Source organism: Aotus nancymaae, unplaced genomic scaffold (assembly GCF_030222135.1).
Source record: "Aotus nancymaae isolate 86718 unplaced genomic scaffold, 86718_ANA_hifiasm-v0.15.2.pri h1tg000015l_1, whole genome shotgun sequence".
Lineage (NCBI taxonomy): Eukaryota > Metazoa > Chordata > Mammalia > Primates > Aotidae > Aotus > Aotus nancymaae.
The window spans coordinates 10,129,324-10,144,902 of NW_026988427.1; the positions used below are offsets into that span (position 1 = coordinate 10,129,324).

Genomic DNA, 15,579 nt, shown 5'->3' on the forward strand with positions numbered 1-15,579 from the left:
AAATACAAAAAATTAGCGGGGTGTGGTGGCACATACCTGTAATCCCACCTATTTGGGAGGCCGGGCAAGAGAATCACTTGAACCCAGGAGGCAGAGGTTTCAGTGAGCCAAGATCACGCCACTGCATTTTAGCCTGGGCAGCAGAACGAGACTCTGTCTCAAAAAAAAAAATTTAGACAAAATGGGCACTTTATTAGAATAACATTTATTAGGTTTCCAGTTGCTTCTGCAACAAGTTACCATAAACTTAGTGGCTTAAAAGAACACAAATTTGGCTAGGCACAGTGGCTCACACCTGTAATCCCAGCACTTTGGGAGGCCAAGGCAGGCGGATCACCTGAGGTCAGGAGTTTGAGACCAGCCTGGCCAACATGACGAAACCCCATCTCTACTTAAAATACAAAAATTACTCAGGTGTGATGGTGGGCATCTGTAATCCCAGCTACTAGGGAGGCTGAAACTGGAGAATCGCTTGAACCGGGAAGTGGAGATTGCAGTGAGCCAAGATCACGCCATTGCACTCCAGCCTGGGCAACAAGACTAAACTCCGTCTAAAAAAAAAAAGAAACTCACAGATTTACTATCTTACAGTTCTGGAGGCCAGGAAGCCAGAATTGGTCTCACTTGGCTGAAATCCAGGCATTGTCTGCAAGCTGTGTTTCTTCCAGAGGCTCTGAGGGGAGAATTGTTCCCTTTCCTTTCCCAACTTGTAGAGGCTGCCTGTATTCCTTGGTTCTTGGCCCCTTCCTTCATCTTCACGCCAGCAGCGTCCCTCCCTTCATCTACCCCACTCACTCTCTCCTTCTCTCATCACCTCACCTTCTGTCAGGGTCACCTCCCCTCTCAAGATCTTTAATCACTTCTGCAAAGTTCCTTTTGCTAAGTAGGTCACATATTCCAAGATCCTGGGGATTAGGATGTGGACATCATTGTGGGACCATTGTTTGTCCTGCCATGTATACAACTTAACTGCACAGGGGCTCAGGAAGAAGTAGGAAACCTGAAAATGCTACAACTGTTAGAGAAATTGCATTCGTGATTTAAAATCTACCCAGTGATTTTACAGGTGGATTCTATCTGTTAACAAACAGGAAATTTCAACCCCATGAGCCAGTCCCCTTGGTAGGGACTATTCCTCCTGAGTGGAGGCTGGAAGGTGGCCTGTGGGCTCAGGGCTAGTGAGTCCTAGTGAAGAATGCAGAGGGAAGCGCAGAGCAGGCCATTGACCTGGGACGGTGGCCTGAAGGGCAGTGCTGCTGAGATAGCTGCAGAGATGGCTGGGCCACCATGGGCTGGCCAGGGTTGCCTCTTTTCCTTCTATGGGTGGGACACGTTTTCAGCCTCCCAGTAGGGTAGAATCAGAGGCAGCAAGAAACCAAGGCAGAGCCCTAATAATGAGGAGGGTGTTTGCCAAGGCTTCTCCCAGACGCAGGACTAGATCCTATAGCCTGGTTCCTGTAGGAGCACTGCGCAGAGGCACCAAAGGCCCCTGGAGAGAGGTGTTTAGATCGCAGCTATGGTGATGCTGGTAGAAGGGAAGAAAAACCCTTTTTCCTTCTCCCCATTTAGGTTCTTGTCTGGGGCTCTGTTACAATAGACAGATTAACAAGAGAAAAGCAGAAGTTTACTAATGTGTATATCCCATATATTCACGAGAGAAATTCTAAATAAACTCAAAAGTTTAGTTAGAATTGAGTTTATACAGCCTCTTAACACAGCAACAGTCCACTTAAAGAGCAGTAACAGGACGGAGGAAAACAGCTTAGGCTTCCAAGGGCAAGAAACTGAGAAATGTAAATACATGGGATGAAACTAATGGACTCAGCCTTGTTTGCAGACACCTATGGTGTCATCTCTGGGCTGATAGGAATCTAGAATTGTCTCCAGTAAAGGTGAATGTATATCCAGCTTTTATGCAGAAAGGGGGAAGGCAGAGAGAGCTTTTCCTGTGTTTGTTGCTACTTAATTGTCTTCAGCTCAAAATACTTCTTATGTCAAAGAAGCATATTTTGGGATGGCATATTCTGATTTCCTTCCCTGGCTGCTCTGAGAAATAGAAGAAATCAGAGCAGGCCCCACGTTTCAGTCCTCACCGAGGCTTGTGGCTGTCCTCCCTGCCCGTGGACAGAGCGACGGGTGGCGGCACAGCCATCTGCACTGACCTTGACTTACTTTGGTTTATCCTGTAATTGTCCTTCTAGAAAATTAGTGTGTACATTTTGAGCTGAGGGCACTGAGGACCTCTTTTACCCCAGGAGGCTTGGGGCTGGCTCTGTGCCCCAGGGGGATGTTTCTGGGCACCCCAAGCCCAGCAACAATGGCAGCACCATGAGGGAGTATGGATGGGCCCTGAACCTGTGGGTCCTGCCGCTGGTCTGTGTGCAGGGCTGAGAGGCAGGAGCCCCCTGGCACACAGTGGGTCAAGTGCATTACGTCCTCCAGGATGTGATGAGAGAAGCACTTTACAGAACAGGGCTACAGGGTGATCCTGTTTGGGCAAATAAAAGGGAAAAGAGGAAAACATGCATTTGCTTATGGATCCATCAGTGTTCACATGCCTAGAGGGAACCAGGAAAGTCACTACAGAGGACAAGAGAGGATTCCCTTTTCCTTGAACACACATTTCTACTATATGCATTTTTTTTACAGTGTTTATGGATAATATGTTTCAACAATTTTACAAGAAAGTAACTGAAATGGGCCAGGCACGGTAGCTCACACCTGTAATCCCAGCACTTTGGGAGGCTGTGGCGAACAGATAATGAGATCAGGAGATCGAAACCATCCTGGCCAACATGGTGAAACCCCGTCTCTACTAAAATACAAAAAATTAGCTGGGTGTGGTGGCATTTGCCTGTAGTCCCAGCTACTCAGGAGGCTGAGGCAGGGGAATCTCTTGAACCTGAGAGGCAGAGGTTGCAGTGAGCTGAGATTGTGCCACTGGCGTCCAGCCAGAGTGACGGAGTGACACTCCATCTCAAAAAAAAAAAAAAAAAAAAAGCCAGGTACGGTGACTTACACCTATAATCCTAGCATTTTGGGAGGCCGAGGCAGGTGGATCATGAGGTCAGTAGATCGAGACCATCCTGGCTAACCCAGTGAAACCCCATCTCTACCAAAAATACAAAAAATTAGCCGAGTGTGGTAGCGTGCGCCTGTAGTCCCAGCTACTCAGGAGGCTGAGGCAGGAGAATTGCCTGAACCCAGGAGGCAGAGGTTGCGGTGAGCTGAGATTGCGCCATTGCACTCCAGCCTGGGTAACGAGCAAAACTCCGTCTCAAAAAAAAAAAAAAAAAGTGTCAGGCCAGACACACAGTGACTCACAACTGTAATCCCAGCACTTTGGGAGGCTGAGGCAGGCAGATCACTTGAGCCCAGGAGTTTGAGACCAGCCTGGGCAAAATGGCAAAACCCCATTTCTACAAAAAGTACAAAATTTGCCAGGTATGGTGGCGTACACCTATTGTCCCAGCTATTCAGGATGCTGAGGCAGGAGGATGGCTTCAGCTGTTGGGTCAAGGCTACAGTGAGCCATGGTTGAGCCAGTGCACTCCAGCTTGGGTGACAGAGTGAGACCCTGTCTTAATTTTTTTTTAAAGCCTCTGCTTACAGCCAGTGATGACAGTCGTTCAGGGAGTTGCAGGAACTTGTCTAGAGAGTCACATAGGCAATGTCTGTTGTCCGTGTGCCTTGACTGCAAGCCAGCAAGAGCCATTGACTGTTCCCACCTGTTTCTGTAGCCCTTAGACTAAGGTACCTTTAGTCCTGGGTTCCCTGGGCCTCTCTGCTCCACCCTTTGATCTGTCCAGGACTTTGCAGGGCAAGCCCTTGTCCTCTTGCCTTCCTCCAGGGCATCATTGCAGAAGAGAACAAGAACCTGCAGCCCCAGGGAGATGAGGACCCTGGGAAGTTCAAGGAGGCCGAGCTGAAGATGCGGAAGCAGTTTGGGATGCCTGAGGGAGAGAAGCTGGTGAATTACTACTCTTGCAGCTACTGGAAGGGCCGTGTGCCCCGGCAGGGCTGGCTCTACCTGACGGTCAACCACCTGTGCTTCTACTCCTTCCTGCTGGGGAAGGAAGGTGAGCCAGCCCCTCAGTGTGCCCCAGCCCCTCCATGCCCTCGGCCCCCAGATACTCCATCCCCACGTAGCCACCAGAGGGGTCTCCCTGAAACCCAAATGCCACCTTAGCAGCCTGGGGTGGGACTGCCCAGCCTTGGCCAGGTGTACACCTGCTCCCAGCTGGCTTTTACCATACCTACCACTTGCCATAGGGTTCTCCACATGGTGACTTCACATGCCTGCCCTGCCCTCTTCTGCCAGGCTGGCATATTTGGGGCACACGTCTGCCCCGAATTCCTAGTAATTGCCTGTCATGCAGTGCCTTGGGTGCATGCCACAGCCCTCACCTGCTGCAGGTCTTTCCCTGCAAACACCCCAGCCACAGGATGGGAGCCTGGTTCCCCAGCAGCTCCACAAAGAGCCCCCAGGGTCTTAGCCATCCCCAAGCCTACCTGACCTGGGGCCGGGTCCTGCTCTGTGTAGGCTGTGCCATGCTGCGACTGTTCACACATCAGTGCACCCCACTCGGGGGCGTTGCTGAGTGGGTCTCGGTGGTTCACATTCGTTCCTTTCACCTTCAGCCACTGGTGGGGCAGACACTGTATATGGTTGGTCTGGAAGGCAGCGGACACCTCAGTGGCCTGGTCTCTCCATATGAAGGGCGTGACTCAGCCCACCCAGGCCTGGGCACCCAGGGCACACAGGAAGTACCCCCAGAGAGCAGTTCCCTGGGGTGGGTCTGGGGTACAGATGGGCATCAGGAGTCTCACCTTGCCGTGCCCTAACCCACGGTGTGTCTGTCCCCGTGGGCACAGTGAACCTCGTGGTACAGTGGGTGGACATAACACGTCTGGAGAAGAACGCCACCCTGCTCTTCCCCGAGAGCATCCACGTGGAGACTCGTGACCAGGAGCTCTTCTTCTCCATGTTCCTCAACATCGGCGAGACCTTCAAGCTCATGGAGCAGTTAGCCAACCTGGCCATGCGGCAGCTGCTGGACAGCGAGGGCTTCCTGGAGGACAAGGCCCTGCCTAGACCCATCCGGCCACACAGGAACATCTCAGCCCTGAAGCGGTGCGTTGACCTCCAGGGCTAGGGTAGGCTTATGTGAGCCAGGTTCGCTGACCGTAACTGGGACCTGCCTGGTCCAAGTGTGTAGACCTGGAGAAGGTATCCACGCTTCCCCCTCACGGGCTCCCCACTTGTGAGGGAAGCCAGGTAAACAGATCATTGCAGTACTGCCTGGAGAGGCAGCAAGAGATAGTAGTGATGTCTTGGAAGATACCACTAACGGGGAAGAGGTTCTTCCCATTTTATTCCTCTTCGTCCTACGGTGGAAAGAGATGCTTATATCCCTAGGTATCAGACAAGGAAGCTGAGGCACAGAGAGGTTAAGTAACTTGCCTGAGGTCCCTCAGTGAGCAGTGGAGCCAGGATGTAGCCACCTCAGCTAGGGTACTCTGACACCCCCCAGGAAGGCTTCAGTGAATCTGGGCTCAAGTGCACAGCCTCCATCCCACTGTGATTAACAGCTCTCCTGTATACCCCAAGACTCCTTGGCCAGAGGCCCCTCACAGGCATGGGGGCCCCAGGGATCCTGGGTTTGATAAGGAAGCAGGCCTCTGGGTCTGAAGCCAGCCAGGAAGATGGGCCATTTGTGGGTCCGAGGTCCCTGCTGTCCTGTCCAGGGGATTGATAGACAGGAACACGTCATAGCAGCTGGCCATCCCAGGCTTATGTTTGGGCTCCTAGGTTGTAGCTTCATGGGAAACTCAAGAGGCTGGCCAAGATCTCTGAGGTTCCCTGGGTCCCACAGCCAGCCTGAGCACAGCCAAATTCACACCTGTGTGTTCAGTGACCTTATTCCAGTCAGATCATTTCCTGCATTGCTCCCACAGACCATGGTCTAGGCTCAAACTCTGAGGTCCACCTCCAGGACCAGAAAATTGTGCAAGCATGTCGCCCTTGGGATGCAAGTGGCAGGTTGGCTTGTGGGACCTTTTGGAAAGAACACAAGCAGAGATAGAACGTGACCGTGCCTGGCACTGCCAGTGAGAGTGCAGTCAGGCCCTGGTCAGGCTGCTGTAACCCAGGGCAGGCAGGAGGCTCCCTTTGGAGCTGGGAGAGTTTATATGGACAGAACCACTGAAGGGGTGAGGGCCTGGGCCAGATACACAGCTGTGCTTTTCTGTTAGCAGCCGCATGCTTTCGTTTTGGCTCCACACCTCCCTGTGGGGAGCTCCTCGCCTAGGTTTCAATTCCTCCCTATGGGGTTAGGCCTGTCCAAGGTGGAAGAACTGCCCCAGGCCCTCCATCTGAGTGGGACCCAGTGCCAGCACTCTGGGCTCTACCTGCCCTTCATTACTGAGGGATGGGTTGTGCATTGCCAGGCCAGCATCTAGGTGTCCTTTTCAAAGCAGTCTCAGAACACATTGCTGGCCACTTCACTGGTTATGTAACCGTTTCACCTTCTGCCTGGTCACTCAGTATGCATCTTTTATTGAACTCTAAGGTCCCTGAGCATGACTTGCTCAAGGGAGAACCCCAGGGATCCTGAATCTGATGCAGAAACTGAGGGCTGGGGAGGCCCCATTGCTTCCCTGAGAGTGTACTGGTCCTGACTTTGTCCCCCTTCCTCCTGTCCTCCCACCTTGTTTCCCCAGAGACCTGGACGCCCGAGCCAAGAATGAGTGCTACCGAGCCACATTCCGGCTGCCCAGGGATGAGCGGCTGGACGGCCACACGAGCTGTACCCTCTGGACACCGTTTAACAAGCTGCACATCCCCGGCCAGATGTTCATCTCCAACAACTACATCTGCTTTGCCAGCAAGGAGGAAGATGCATGCCACCTCATCATACCCCTGAGGGAGGTCAGCATCCCCTGGTTGAGGGGCCAAGGCCTTTCCAGCCCCAAGGGATCAGTGGACTCAGGGACCAGCCTGTCCTGCTCTGCCCTGGCTCACTGCGGGGCACCTGGGAGGAGGCCCCAGCCCAGGCAGCCACATGTCACTCAGTGATGGGACAGGTGGAGGGTGTAGGCTGAGTGAGCCCCTCCACAGGCACCTGCCCTGTGGGGGAGGCGGGCAACATGGTAGGGGCACACTGCTTGCCCCCTCAGGTCACTCGCCTAGGGAGACAGGGCCTCCCATGCATGAGTTTCTATCAGGCCTGCCTTCCATGCCCTGCAGTTGAATTTTGGCAAAGTGCTGCTCTGTGGCTGGGTTTAGAGGACCATGTTCCTATACCAGTCGCACATGTCACTTTCAGAGGCCACCTCACCACTTCTCTCCGGACACACCACCTTGGCTGTGGCTCAGGCTCCAGCAGGCCATCAGGGGTCAGCCCTCCCCTGTCGGGCAGGGTTGCCTCTCCCTTGCTCCTTCTTGGGTTTCTTGGGCTTCCACAATGACCCTGGTGGGAACAAGGCCATCTGTCCTGCACTGCAGTGAAGGGGTGTGGACAGCAAGGACAAGGGCCCCCACCCAAACAGAAGGCATGAGACTGACTCAGGACAGGTCCCAAGGCCTCCTTTTCCTTGTGGCCAAGCAGGGCACTGACTTTAATTATAAGAAGCAAGTGAAGGCTGGGCATGGTGGCTCACGCCTGTGATGCCAGTACTTTGAGAGGCCAAGACTGGCTGATCACGACGAGGTCAGGAGTTCCAGACCAGCCTAGCCAACATAGTGAAACCCTGTCTCTACTGAAAATGCAAAAATTAACTGGGCATGATGGCACACGCACCTGTAGTCCCAGCTGCTCCGGAAGCTGAGGCAGGAGAATCACTTGAATCCAGGAGTGGAAGTTATAGTGAGCTGAGATTGCGCCACTGTACTCCAGCCTGGGCAACAGAGTGAGACTCTGTCTCAAAAAAACAAGATTCTTCCCTGGCATTTGCACAAAGCCCTCAAGTTGTAAGTGTGACCAAGAATAGGTGTGGGAGAGTTGCTGCCTCAGTTTCCCCAAGGGAAGTCAGAGGGAAGGAACTCAGAAGAGCCATAGCTCCAAAAGCTCTAGTTTGAGAGGCTCAGGTGTGATCCAGACCCCCTATTCTTTTAGCACCAGGGCCCTGTGGATCTGTTCTAGGCACTGTACTGACCTGGCCCCCAGGCCTAGGGGTCTTGACATCTGTGATGGTAGAGAGCCCTGGCTGAGCTTGGGGAGCAGGACTAGCCCACACTGGAGGGCTGGATGTGCTCCGGTGACAGAGCTCTGCAGCTGGTCAAGGTGGAGGTAGCCGACCCCTCAACACACCTGCTCCCCCGCGTTCCAGCCTGCAGGCTCCTAAGCACGCAGCTCATTCTGCTGTGGGTCTAGTGGGCTCTTGAATTTCATTCCCAACCATACCCTTCTAAGCTTCCCTTGGAAAGTGACCCCACTTCCACCCTTTGCCTGGGTAAAATCCATGTATCAGCCTAGATTCTGACCTCTTCCTCCTCCCTGTGTCCTCTACCTACAGCATGTCCTGCCGGCTCGCCCCACAGAGCTCAGCCTTTCCTCTCCACCGCCACTACCTAAGACACCATCATCTGCTTTAGCCACTCCCTAACCACACTTAACCCCCGCCCCCCCTTTTGTTTTTGTTTTTGTTTTTGTTTTTTTTAAAGACAGAGTCTCACTGTTACCTAGGCAGGGGTGCAGTGGTGTGATCATGGCTCACTGCAGCATCGATCTCCTGGGCTTAAGTGATTCTCCCAACTTGACCTTCCAAGTAGCTGGGGCAGCAGATGCACGCCACCACACCTAGCTGGTTTTTTTAACAGAGACGGAGGTTCACCATGTTGCCCAGGCTGGTCTCAAACTCCTGGATTGAAGTGATCCTCCCTCCTCAGCCTCCCAAAGTGCTGGGATTACACGCGTGAGCCCCTGCACCTGGCCCAACACACTTAGCCCCTTTATGATGCATCCTCCCACAGCAGCCAGCGAAATTTAAAATGTCAAGTCAGAGCATGTTGCCACCCTGCTTAGAGTCCTCTAGTATCTTCTCCCACCTGCCTCCTGTGACCTGTGAGGCCTTCTGTGAGCCTCTGCCCCTTCTCAGACCTGTGCCCAGGCACACCCCATGCATGCACATGTCCACATGTATATGTTCACACACAGACATAAAAAGGACACATGCACACTCACCCCTCCCCACTCACGCTATCCTGGCTTCTCTGGCCTTCTCTTCCTCCCTTAGGCAGTCCCACCCCGCTCTGCAGGGTGACTGCTGTGCCCCCTGCCAGCACTCACCCCTGCTGACTGTGCGCAGCTGGTGTGTCCCTCGTCATCTCCCTGCCAGGCCTTGGGCTCTGAAGAGGTGCCCACTGAAAGCCTGTCCTGTGCCCTCCATGCCTCAGAGGGGTTCAGAGCTGAGCTCCAGGACCCCTGCTGTCAAAAAGTGTTCCCTGGGAGCAAGTGCAGGGGACAGTCCTGCAAGCAGGGAACTGCTTGCCTTGCTTTAGGATAGCCTTCTGAGAGCCAGTAAAGGCCAGCAGCTCCCAGATGAAAGAAGGGACGGAATGAACATGCTCCTGGCCCATGAGCATGGGCTGAGCACTTTACATCATCGTCCTCAGAACTGCCCTGCACGGCCAGTGCGCTTGCCCCCATTGACAGGAAAAATGGGACCTTAGAGGCTCAAGCAGCTTGCTCAAGATTACATGCAGCAGGTTGCAGAGTCAGGCCACTCTGCATTGTGCCCAGGAGAGGACAGCTGCAGGACAGTCTCATTCACAAACCATGCCCAACTGCAGGGCCTGAGATGCAGACACACAAAAGAGTGCTTCTGCCTTCTCAGGTGACCATTGTCGAGAAAGCTGACAGCTCCAGCGTGCTGCCCAGCCCCCTGTCCATCAGCACCAAAAGCAAAATGACATTCCTGTTTGCCAACCTGAAAGACCGTGATTTCTTGGTTCAGAGGATCTCTGACTTCCTCCAGAAAACGCCATCCAAGCAGCCAGGCGGCATCATCGGAAGCAGGAAAGCCAGTGTTGTGGACCCTAGCACAGAGGTGAGAAGCCCCTTGGGAGAAGCAGGGTCGAGTTGGGCCCAGGAAGAGCCAGGGCAGCCATCAGCCTCCCCGCTGGAGCCTGATCCCATGGTGTCTGCTGTGAGCCTCGGGCTGGGGGCTGATGTGTGACAGCTGGCAAGAGACCCCTAGCTCAGCCTCATGCTGCCCAGCAACATCACAGCCTCTCTGCACCCCCAGCCACACACCCCAATACTCCTCATTCCTGCTGGGCCCATTGACAGGAACCTTCTCTGGCCGTCCTTTTTGCATTGCTGCTACGCTGAGAGCAAGGCCACACTGTGGAGGCCTGTACACTTTGGCTTTGTTCTCATGGCCTTTCCTGCCAGGCTTTCAGTCTGAGGTTCTTGCCAGTAGAACTGTAATATCACTATTGTACCAGCAAACTTAACAATAATTCCTTAATATCATCAAATATTGTATTCACATTTCCCCATGTGCAAGTGTACTTTTCACAGTGTTATTTCAACTGAGGCACACACAAGTCACACATGTCACTGTTGGTGAATAGGTCTCTTATATCCCTTTAATCTGTGGCTTCTGCTCCACCTAGCTCCTCTTTTTCCTTCCGCAATATTTTGTTGAAGGAATTGGTCACTTGTGCCACAGAGCCTCTCATCATCTGGTTTTGCCGATTGCATCTACTGCAGGCGTTTAGCAAGCTCCTGTGTCCCCTGTTTGCTTTAAGTTGGTTGAGCAGTGAGACCCAGAGCCGTGATCACATTCAGGCTCAGTTGATTTTTGTTCTGGCAGATCTGCCTGTGGGCAGGCTTGAGGTGCTGTGTACTTTCAGCAAGAGATGTCTGGCAACTGGCCACATCTCTGTGCCACGGTCAGTCATTGAGAACATGCCTGGATCCAGCGGCCAGCAGCATGCTCATTCCTTCCCTCCTTTCATCTGGGAGCTGAAATTCTCCCAAAGAGGGAAGCTGACCCCAGGCGCAGTTCATAGAGAAAAGGCAGAATACATCTTTTACTCTTCCCTCTTACCAGTTGTCAAAATAATGATGAGTTGGTTTTTCTAGTGTCTTCCACATGTGACCAGTGAGTTTTTTGGTTTACTTTTTATTGTAATTATGACCATATGGATTTAAGCAACTGGATATGTGTCTTTCCACTGGAATCACTATTCTTATTCTGAATATCTGTGGCCAGAGGGGCTCATCTGGCATGGCCCTGAGAGTCCCTGGGCACAACACTCATCATCTTTGAATCCTTGCTTCCTGGTGTGACAAGGTGAATGTGCTGCTGCTGTCGTTGAGTCTGAATTTGCAAAAACATTTGTCCATTAGAAGAGTCCATATGCAAATCCACAGCTCTAGCTTCTCTGGAAAAGTCAGTGCCCAGCCCTACAGGCCCCATCCCCGTTGGGCAGCAGGCATGGGAGCTGTGGCAGCATGTGTCCTCAGTGCTCTAGAACCCTGCGTGGTCCGGCCCATGCAGGCCTTTACATTGTCCACCCCTATAATAGATGCTAAATAAATTACTACATAGATGAGTGGATGGGAAGGAGTGGGTGGAATCAGTGTAGATTAGACACATTAAGAAAGGTGTGGAGGAGGTTGGGCTTCATCTGGGATTTCCAGAAAGAGTGAAGTTGGATTGGGTGGAAGGGGCGGTGAGCAGGGTGGTCGAGCCTCCTCTGCCTCCGTGAGGCCCCACACTTCCTGACGACTGAGTAAGCACCACTCATGGCCCCTCCCAGGCACTCGGCTTCGTGCATCCAAGCACATGTTATTGCATTCCTGTTAGGTGCCAGCTGTTATTCCAGGCCCCAGGAATAGAACAGTGAACATATCAGACACAGTGCATGTTCACTTAGAGCTAATATTCCAGTGAGGGAGACAGTAAGCAAATAAACATACAATATGTCAGGCAGCGGTAAGGGCTATGGGTAGAAATAAAGCAGGATGAGGGGATCAGGAGTGCCGGGGAAAGAAGGGCTCCATTTTCTCTCTGATGCTCATGGGCAGCCTCTCTGATCAGGCAGCACTGGAGGAGAAACTTGAAAGAAGCAGGGGAGCCAGCCATAGCACACCTGGGGAAGGGTGTTGGAGCAGAGAGCACAGGAAGCTCACAGACAGGATTGGGTGTTGCACGGGCTCCGGGGACCAGGGCTTAGGACACTGACCAGGTGTAGGAGATGAGACCAGAGAGGTGGCAGAAGGCCAAGTCACCAAAAGCCCTTAGGCCCTGTGAGTGCTGCAGCGTTGACGCTAGGTGAGATGGGAAGCCAGTGAAGAGGCATGACCAGTTTAAACGTTAATGGGATAACTGTGGCCACCCACTTTGTCCGTGGATTAGAGGTGCCCTGTCTAGTACAGCAGCCACATGTGGCTATGGAGCGTTGGAAATCCGGCTGGTCCCAATGGAAATGTACTGTACGTATTCACTACACATGGATTTTGGAGACTTAATATGAAAAGAAAAACAAAATATCTCCATCTTTTTTTTTGAGACAGAGTTTTTCTCTTGTTGCCCAGGCTGTAGTGCAATGGTGCCATCACCGCAACCTCCACCTCTCGGGTTCAAGCAATTCTCCTGCCTCAGCCTCCTGAGTAGCTGGGATTACAGGCATGCGCCACCAGGCTCAGCTAATTTCATATTTTTAGTAGAGACGGGGTTTCTCAATGTTGATCAGGCTGGTCTCGAACTCCCGTTCTCAGGTGATCCACCCGCCTCAGGCTCCCAAAGTGCTGGGATTACAGATGTGAGTCACTATGCCCAGCCTTTTATTTTTTTTTTTGAGACAGTGTTGCTCTGTCGCCCAAGTTGGAGTGCAGTGGCACAGTTTCGGCTCACTGCAACCTCCACCTCCCGAGTTCAAGTGATTCTCCTGCCTCAGCTCCCAAGTAGCTGGGATTGTAGGTGTCTGCCACCACACCTGGCTAGTTTTGTATTTTTAGTAGAGTTGGGTTTTCGCCATGCTGGCCAGGCTGGTCTTAAAATCCTGACCTCAGGTGATCTGTCTGCCTCAGCCTCCCAAAGTGCTGGGATTACAGGCGTGAGCCACCAGGTCCGGCCACTCCATTGTTTAATTCATACCTGTTGAAATGCTAATATTTTGGATATATTGGATTAAGTCAAATGTATTATTAAAATTAATCTCAGTAATTTATTTTAGGACTTTTTAATGTGGCTACTAGAAAATTTCCAGTTACATTTGTGGCAGTCATCTCTCTCGGGCAGTGCTGGACTAGCACGTAGCAAGAATAGAAGCAAGGAGGCCGGCTGAAGCCATCACAGCAGCAGGGCACAGGATGACAGAGTCCGGCATCAAGGATGGGAGCAGTGCAGGGGGAAAGAAGTGGTCAGATTCAGGAGGTAGATATTATTGTGGTAAAATACACGTAACAAAATTTACCATTATACATTTCACATTGTTAGGCCATCACCACCATCCATCCACAGAACTTTTTCAATTTTGCAAAACTGAAACTCTGAACCTATTAAACAGTTACTCCTCAGTCCCCACTCCCCCAGCCCCTGGCAACCACCATTCTACCTTTTGACTCTTTGAATTTAACTCTTCTAAGTAATGCACATGAGTGGAATCATAGAGTATTTTCCCTTTTGTGCCTGGCTTATTTCATTTAGCACAGTGTCCTCCAGGTTCATCCCTGTTGTAGCATGCTCAGGATTTCTTTTTTAAGGCTGAATCATACTCCATTGTATGGATAAGCCACATTTTGTTCTTCCATTGAAACTTGGATTGCTTCCACCTCGTGGCTATTATGAGTGATGCTGCTGTGAACATGGGTGTACAGATATCTGTTTGAATCTTTGCTTTCAGTTATGCTGGGGACATACCCTGGAGTGGAATTGCTGAATTGTATAGCGATTCTGTTTTTAATAGAAGGAACCTCCATGCTATGCTCCGTGCACCAACTGTGCACCACAGTTGGGGGCCAGACCACCAACTGTGGCATGACTCCATGCAGACACAGAGCCAGTAGCTGTGCTCAGGCAATGGCATTAAGGAAAAAGGGCTCTAATAGTCATAAGAGCCAGGGAATCCAGAAGTCACCTAAATACCCCTCACAGGAGACTACTTAGCAAATGGAAACCTCAGCAAGTGAATCTGAGAGACAGCCAGTGAAACTAGGAGCAGATTTCTCAGGCTCCAGTTTATAGAAGAGGGTTTTTTATTAATGGAAACACAAAATCCTGCTTTATTTCTACCCACAGCCTTATTGCTCCCTGACGTATTGTATGGCTGAGGAAAGATCAAGAATGTGAGGGAAGCCCATGCCCTTGACAAAAACTTCTCTTCCAAAAGAAAAGAGCCCACCCCAAGAAAAAAAGGGACTGGGATTGCACAGAGCAGGAACAGTTGGGGTAAAGGAGAAAGAAGCTTCAGATACAAGAGGTGGCCGATCCCAGAAAGTATAGGAGAGAGGACTACACAGACAGACCACAGCAGGGGAAGGGCCCCTCAAGCTGTGGAGTTCAGAAAGCTACTCTGACCCACAACTGCCCATACATAGAACGTCCTGCTGAAAGAACAGGAAAAGATGCTGATCACACCCTGTACAAAGATACTGCAGGGGAGAAAATAACCAGGTAACTTCCACAGATAACGAAAGCATACCAGAAAAACATTCCTCCAGGCGGATGAAAACTGTGTCCTAATGCTTCAAAGTCACCTCAAGGGAATTAGAAAAACTATAGAAACTACTAAAGAATGGGGCTGGGCGCAGTGGCTCATGCCTGTAATCCCAGCACTTTGGGAGACTGAAGCGAATGGATCATGAGGTCAGGAGTTTGAGACCAGCCTGGCCAACATAGTGAAATCCTGTCTCTATTAAACATACAAAAAATTAACTGGGCATGGTGGTGGGCACCTATAATCCCAGCTACTCAGCAGGCTGAGGCAGTAGAATCACTTGAACCCGGGAGGTGGAAGTTGCAGTGAGCTAAGACCCCACCACTGCACACCAGCCAGGGAGATAGTGCAAGACTCCATCTCAAAAAAGAAAAGAAAAGAAACTACTAAAAAATGGTATAAATTAAAAATATTTAGAAAGCTCAGGTTAAAAGTGAATAGTCAGAAAAATTCTTGACGTGACTCAGGAGGAAATAAGAAAAAAACCACAGATATTTCTGAAATGAAAATCTGGAACACAAGAATGAAAATACATTAAAGTAAATAAGGAAGAGAGAAGAGAAAAATGGAGTCAGAGGAGACTCAAACAAATAGAGAAGAAATTGTCCAGAGAAGGGATAAAGAAGTCAGGCTTGGTCCAAGTATGGTGGCTCACACCTGTAATCCCAACACTTTGGGAAGCCAAGGTGGATGGATCACGAGGTCAGGAGATCGAGACCACCCTGGCCAACACGGTGAAACCCTGTCTCTACTAAATATACAAAAAATTAGCTGGGTGTGGTGACATGCACCTGTAATCCCAGCTACTTGAGAGGCTAAGGTAGGAGAATCACTTGAACCCGGGAGGTGGAGGTTGCAGTGAGCCGAGATCGTGCTACTGCACTCCAGCCTGGGAACAGAGTGAG

The 15,579-nt window shown here is 51.3% G+C and overlaps 1 protein-coding gene across 2 annotated transcripts in view; it reads left to right on the plus strand.

Annotated features, from left to right (window-relative positions):
• TBC1D9B (TBC1 domain family member 9B) overlaps positions 1-15,579 on the plus strand; it is a 49,436-nt gene that overhangs the window by 12,268 nt on the left and 21,589 nt on the right. For both annotated transcript variants that reach the window (XM_012451489.2, XM_012451490.2), the window contains exons 4-7: positions 3,851-4,079; positions 4,876-5,134; positions 6,724-6,931; positions 9,838-10,050. In XM_012451489.2, coding sequence (XP_012306912.2) covers positions 3,851-4,079; positions 4,876-5,134; positions 6,724-6,931; positions 9,838-10,050 — 909 coding nt within the window. The remainder of the gene's footprint in view (positions 1-3,850; positions 4,080-4,875; positions 5,135-6,723; positions 6,932-9,837; positions 10,051-15,579) is intronic.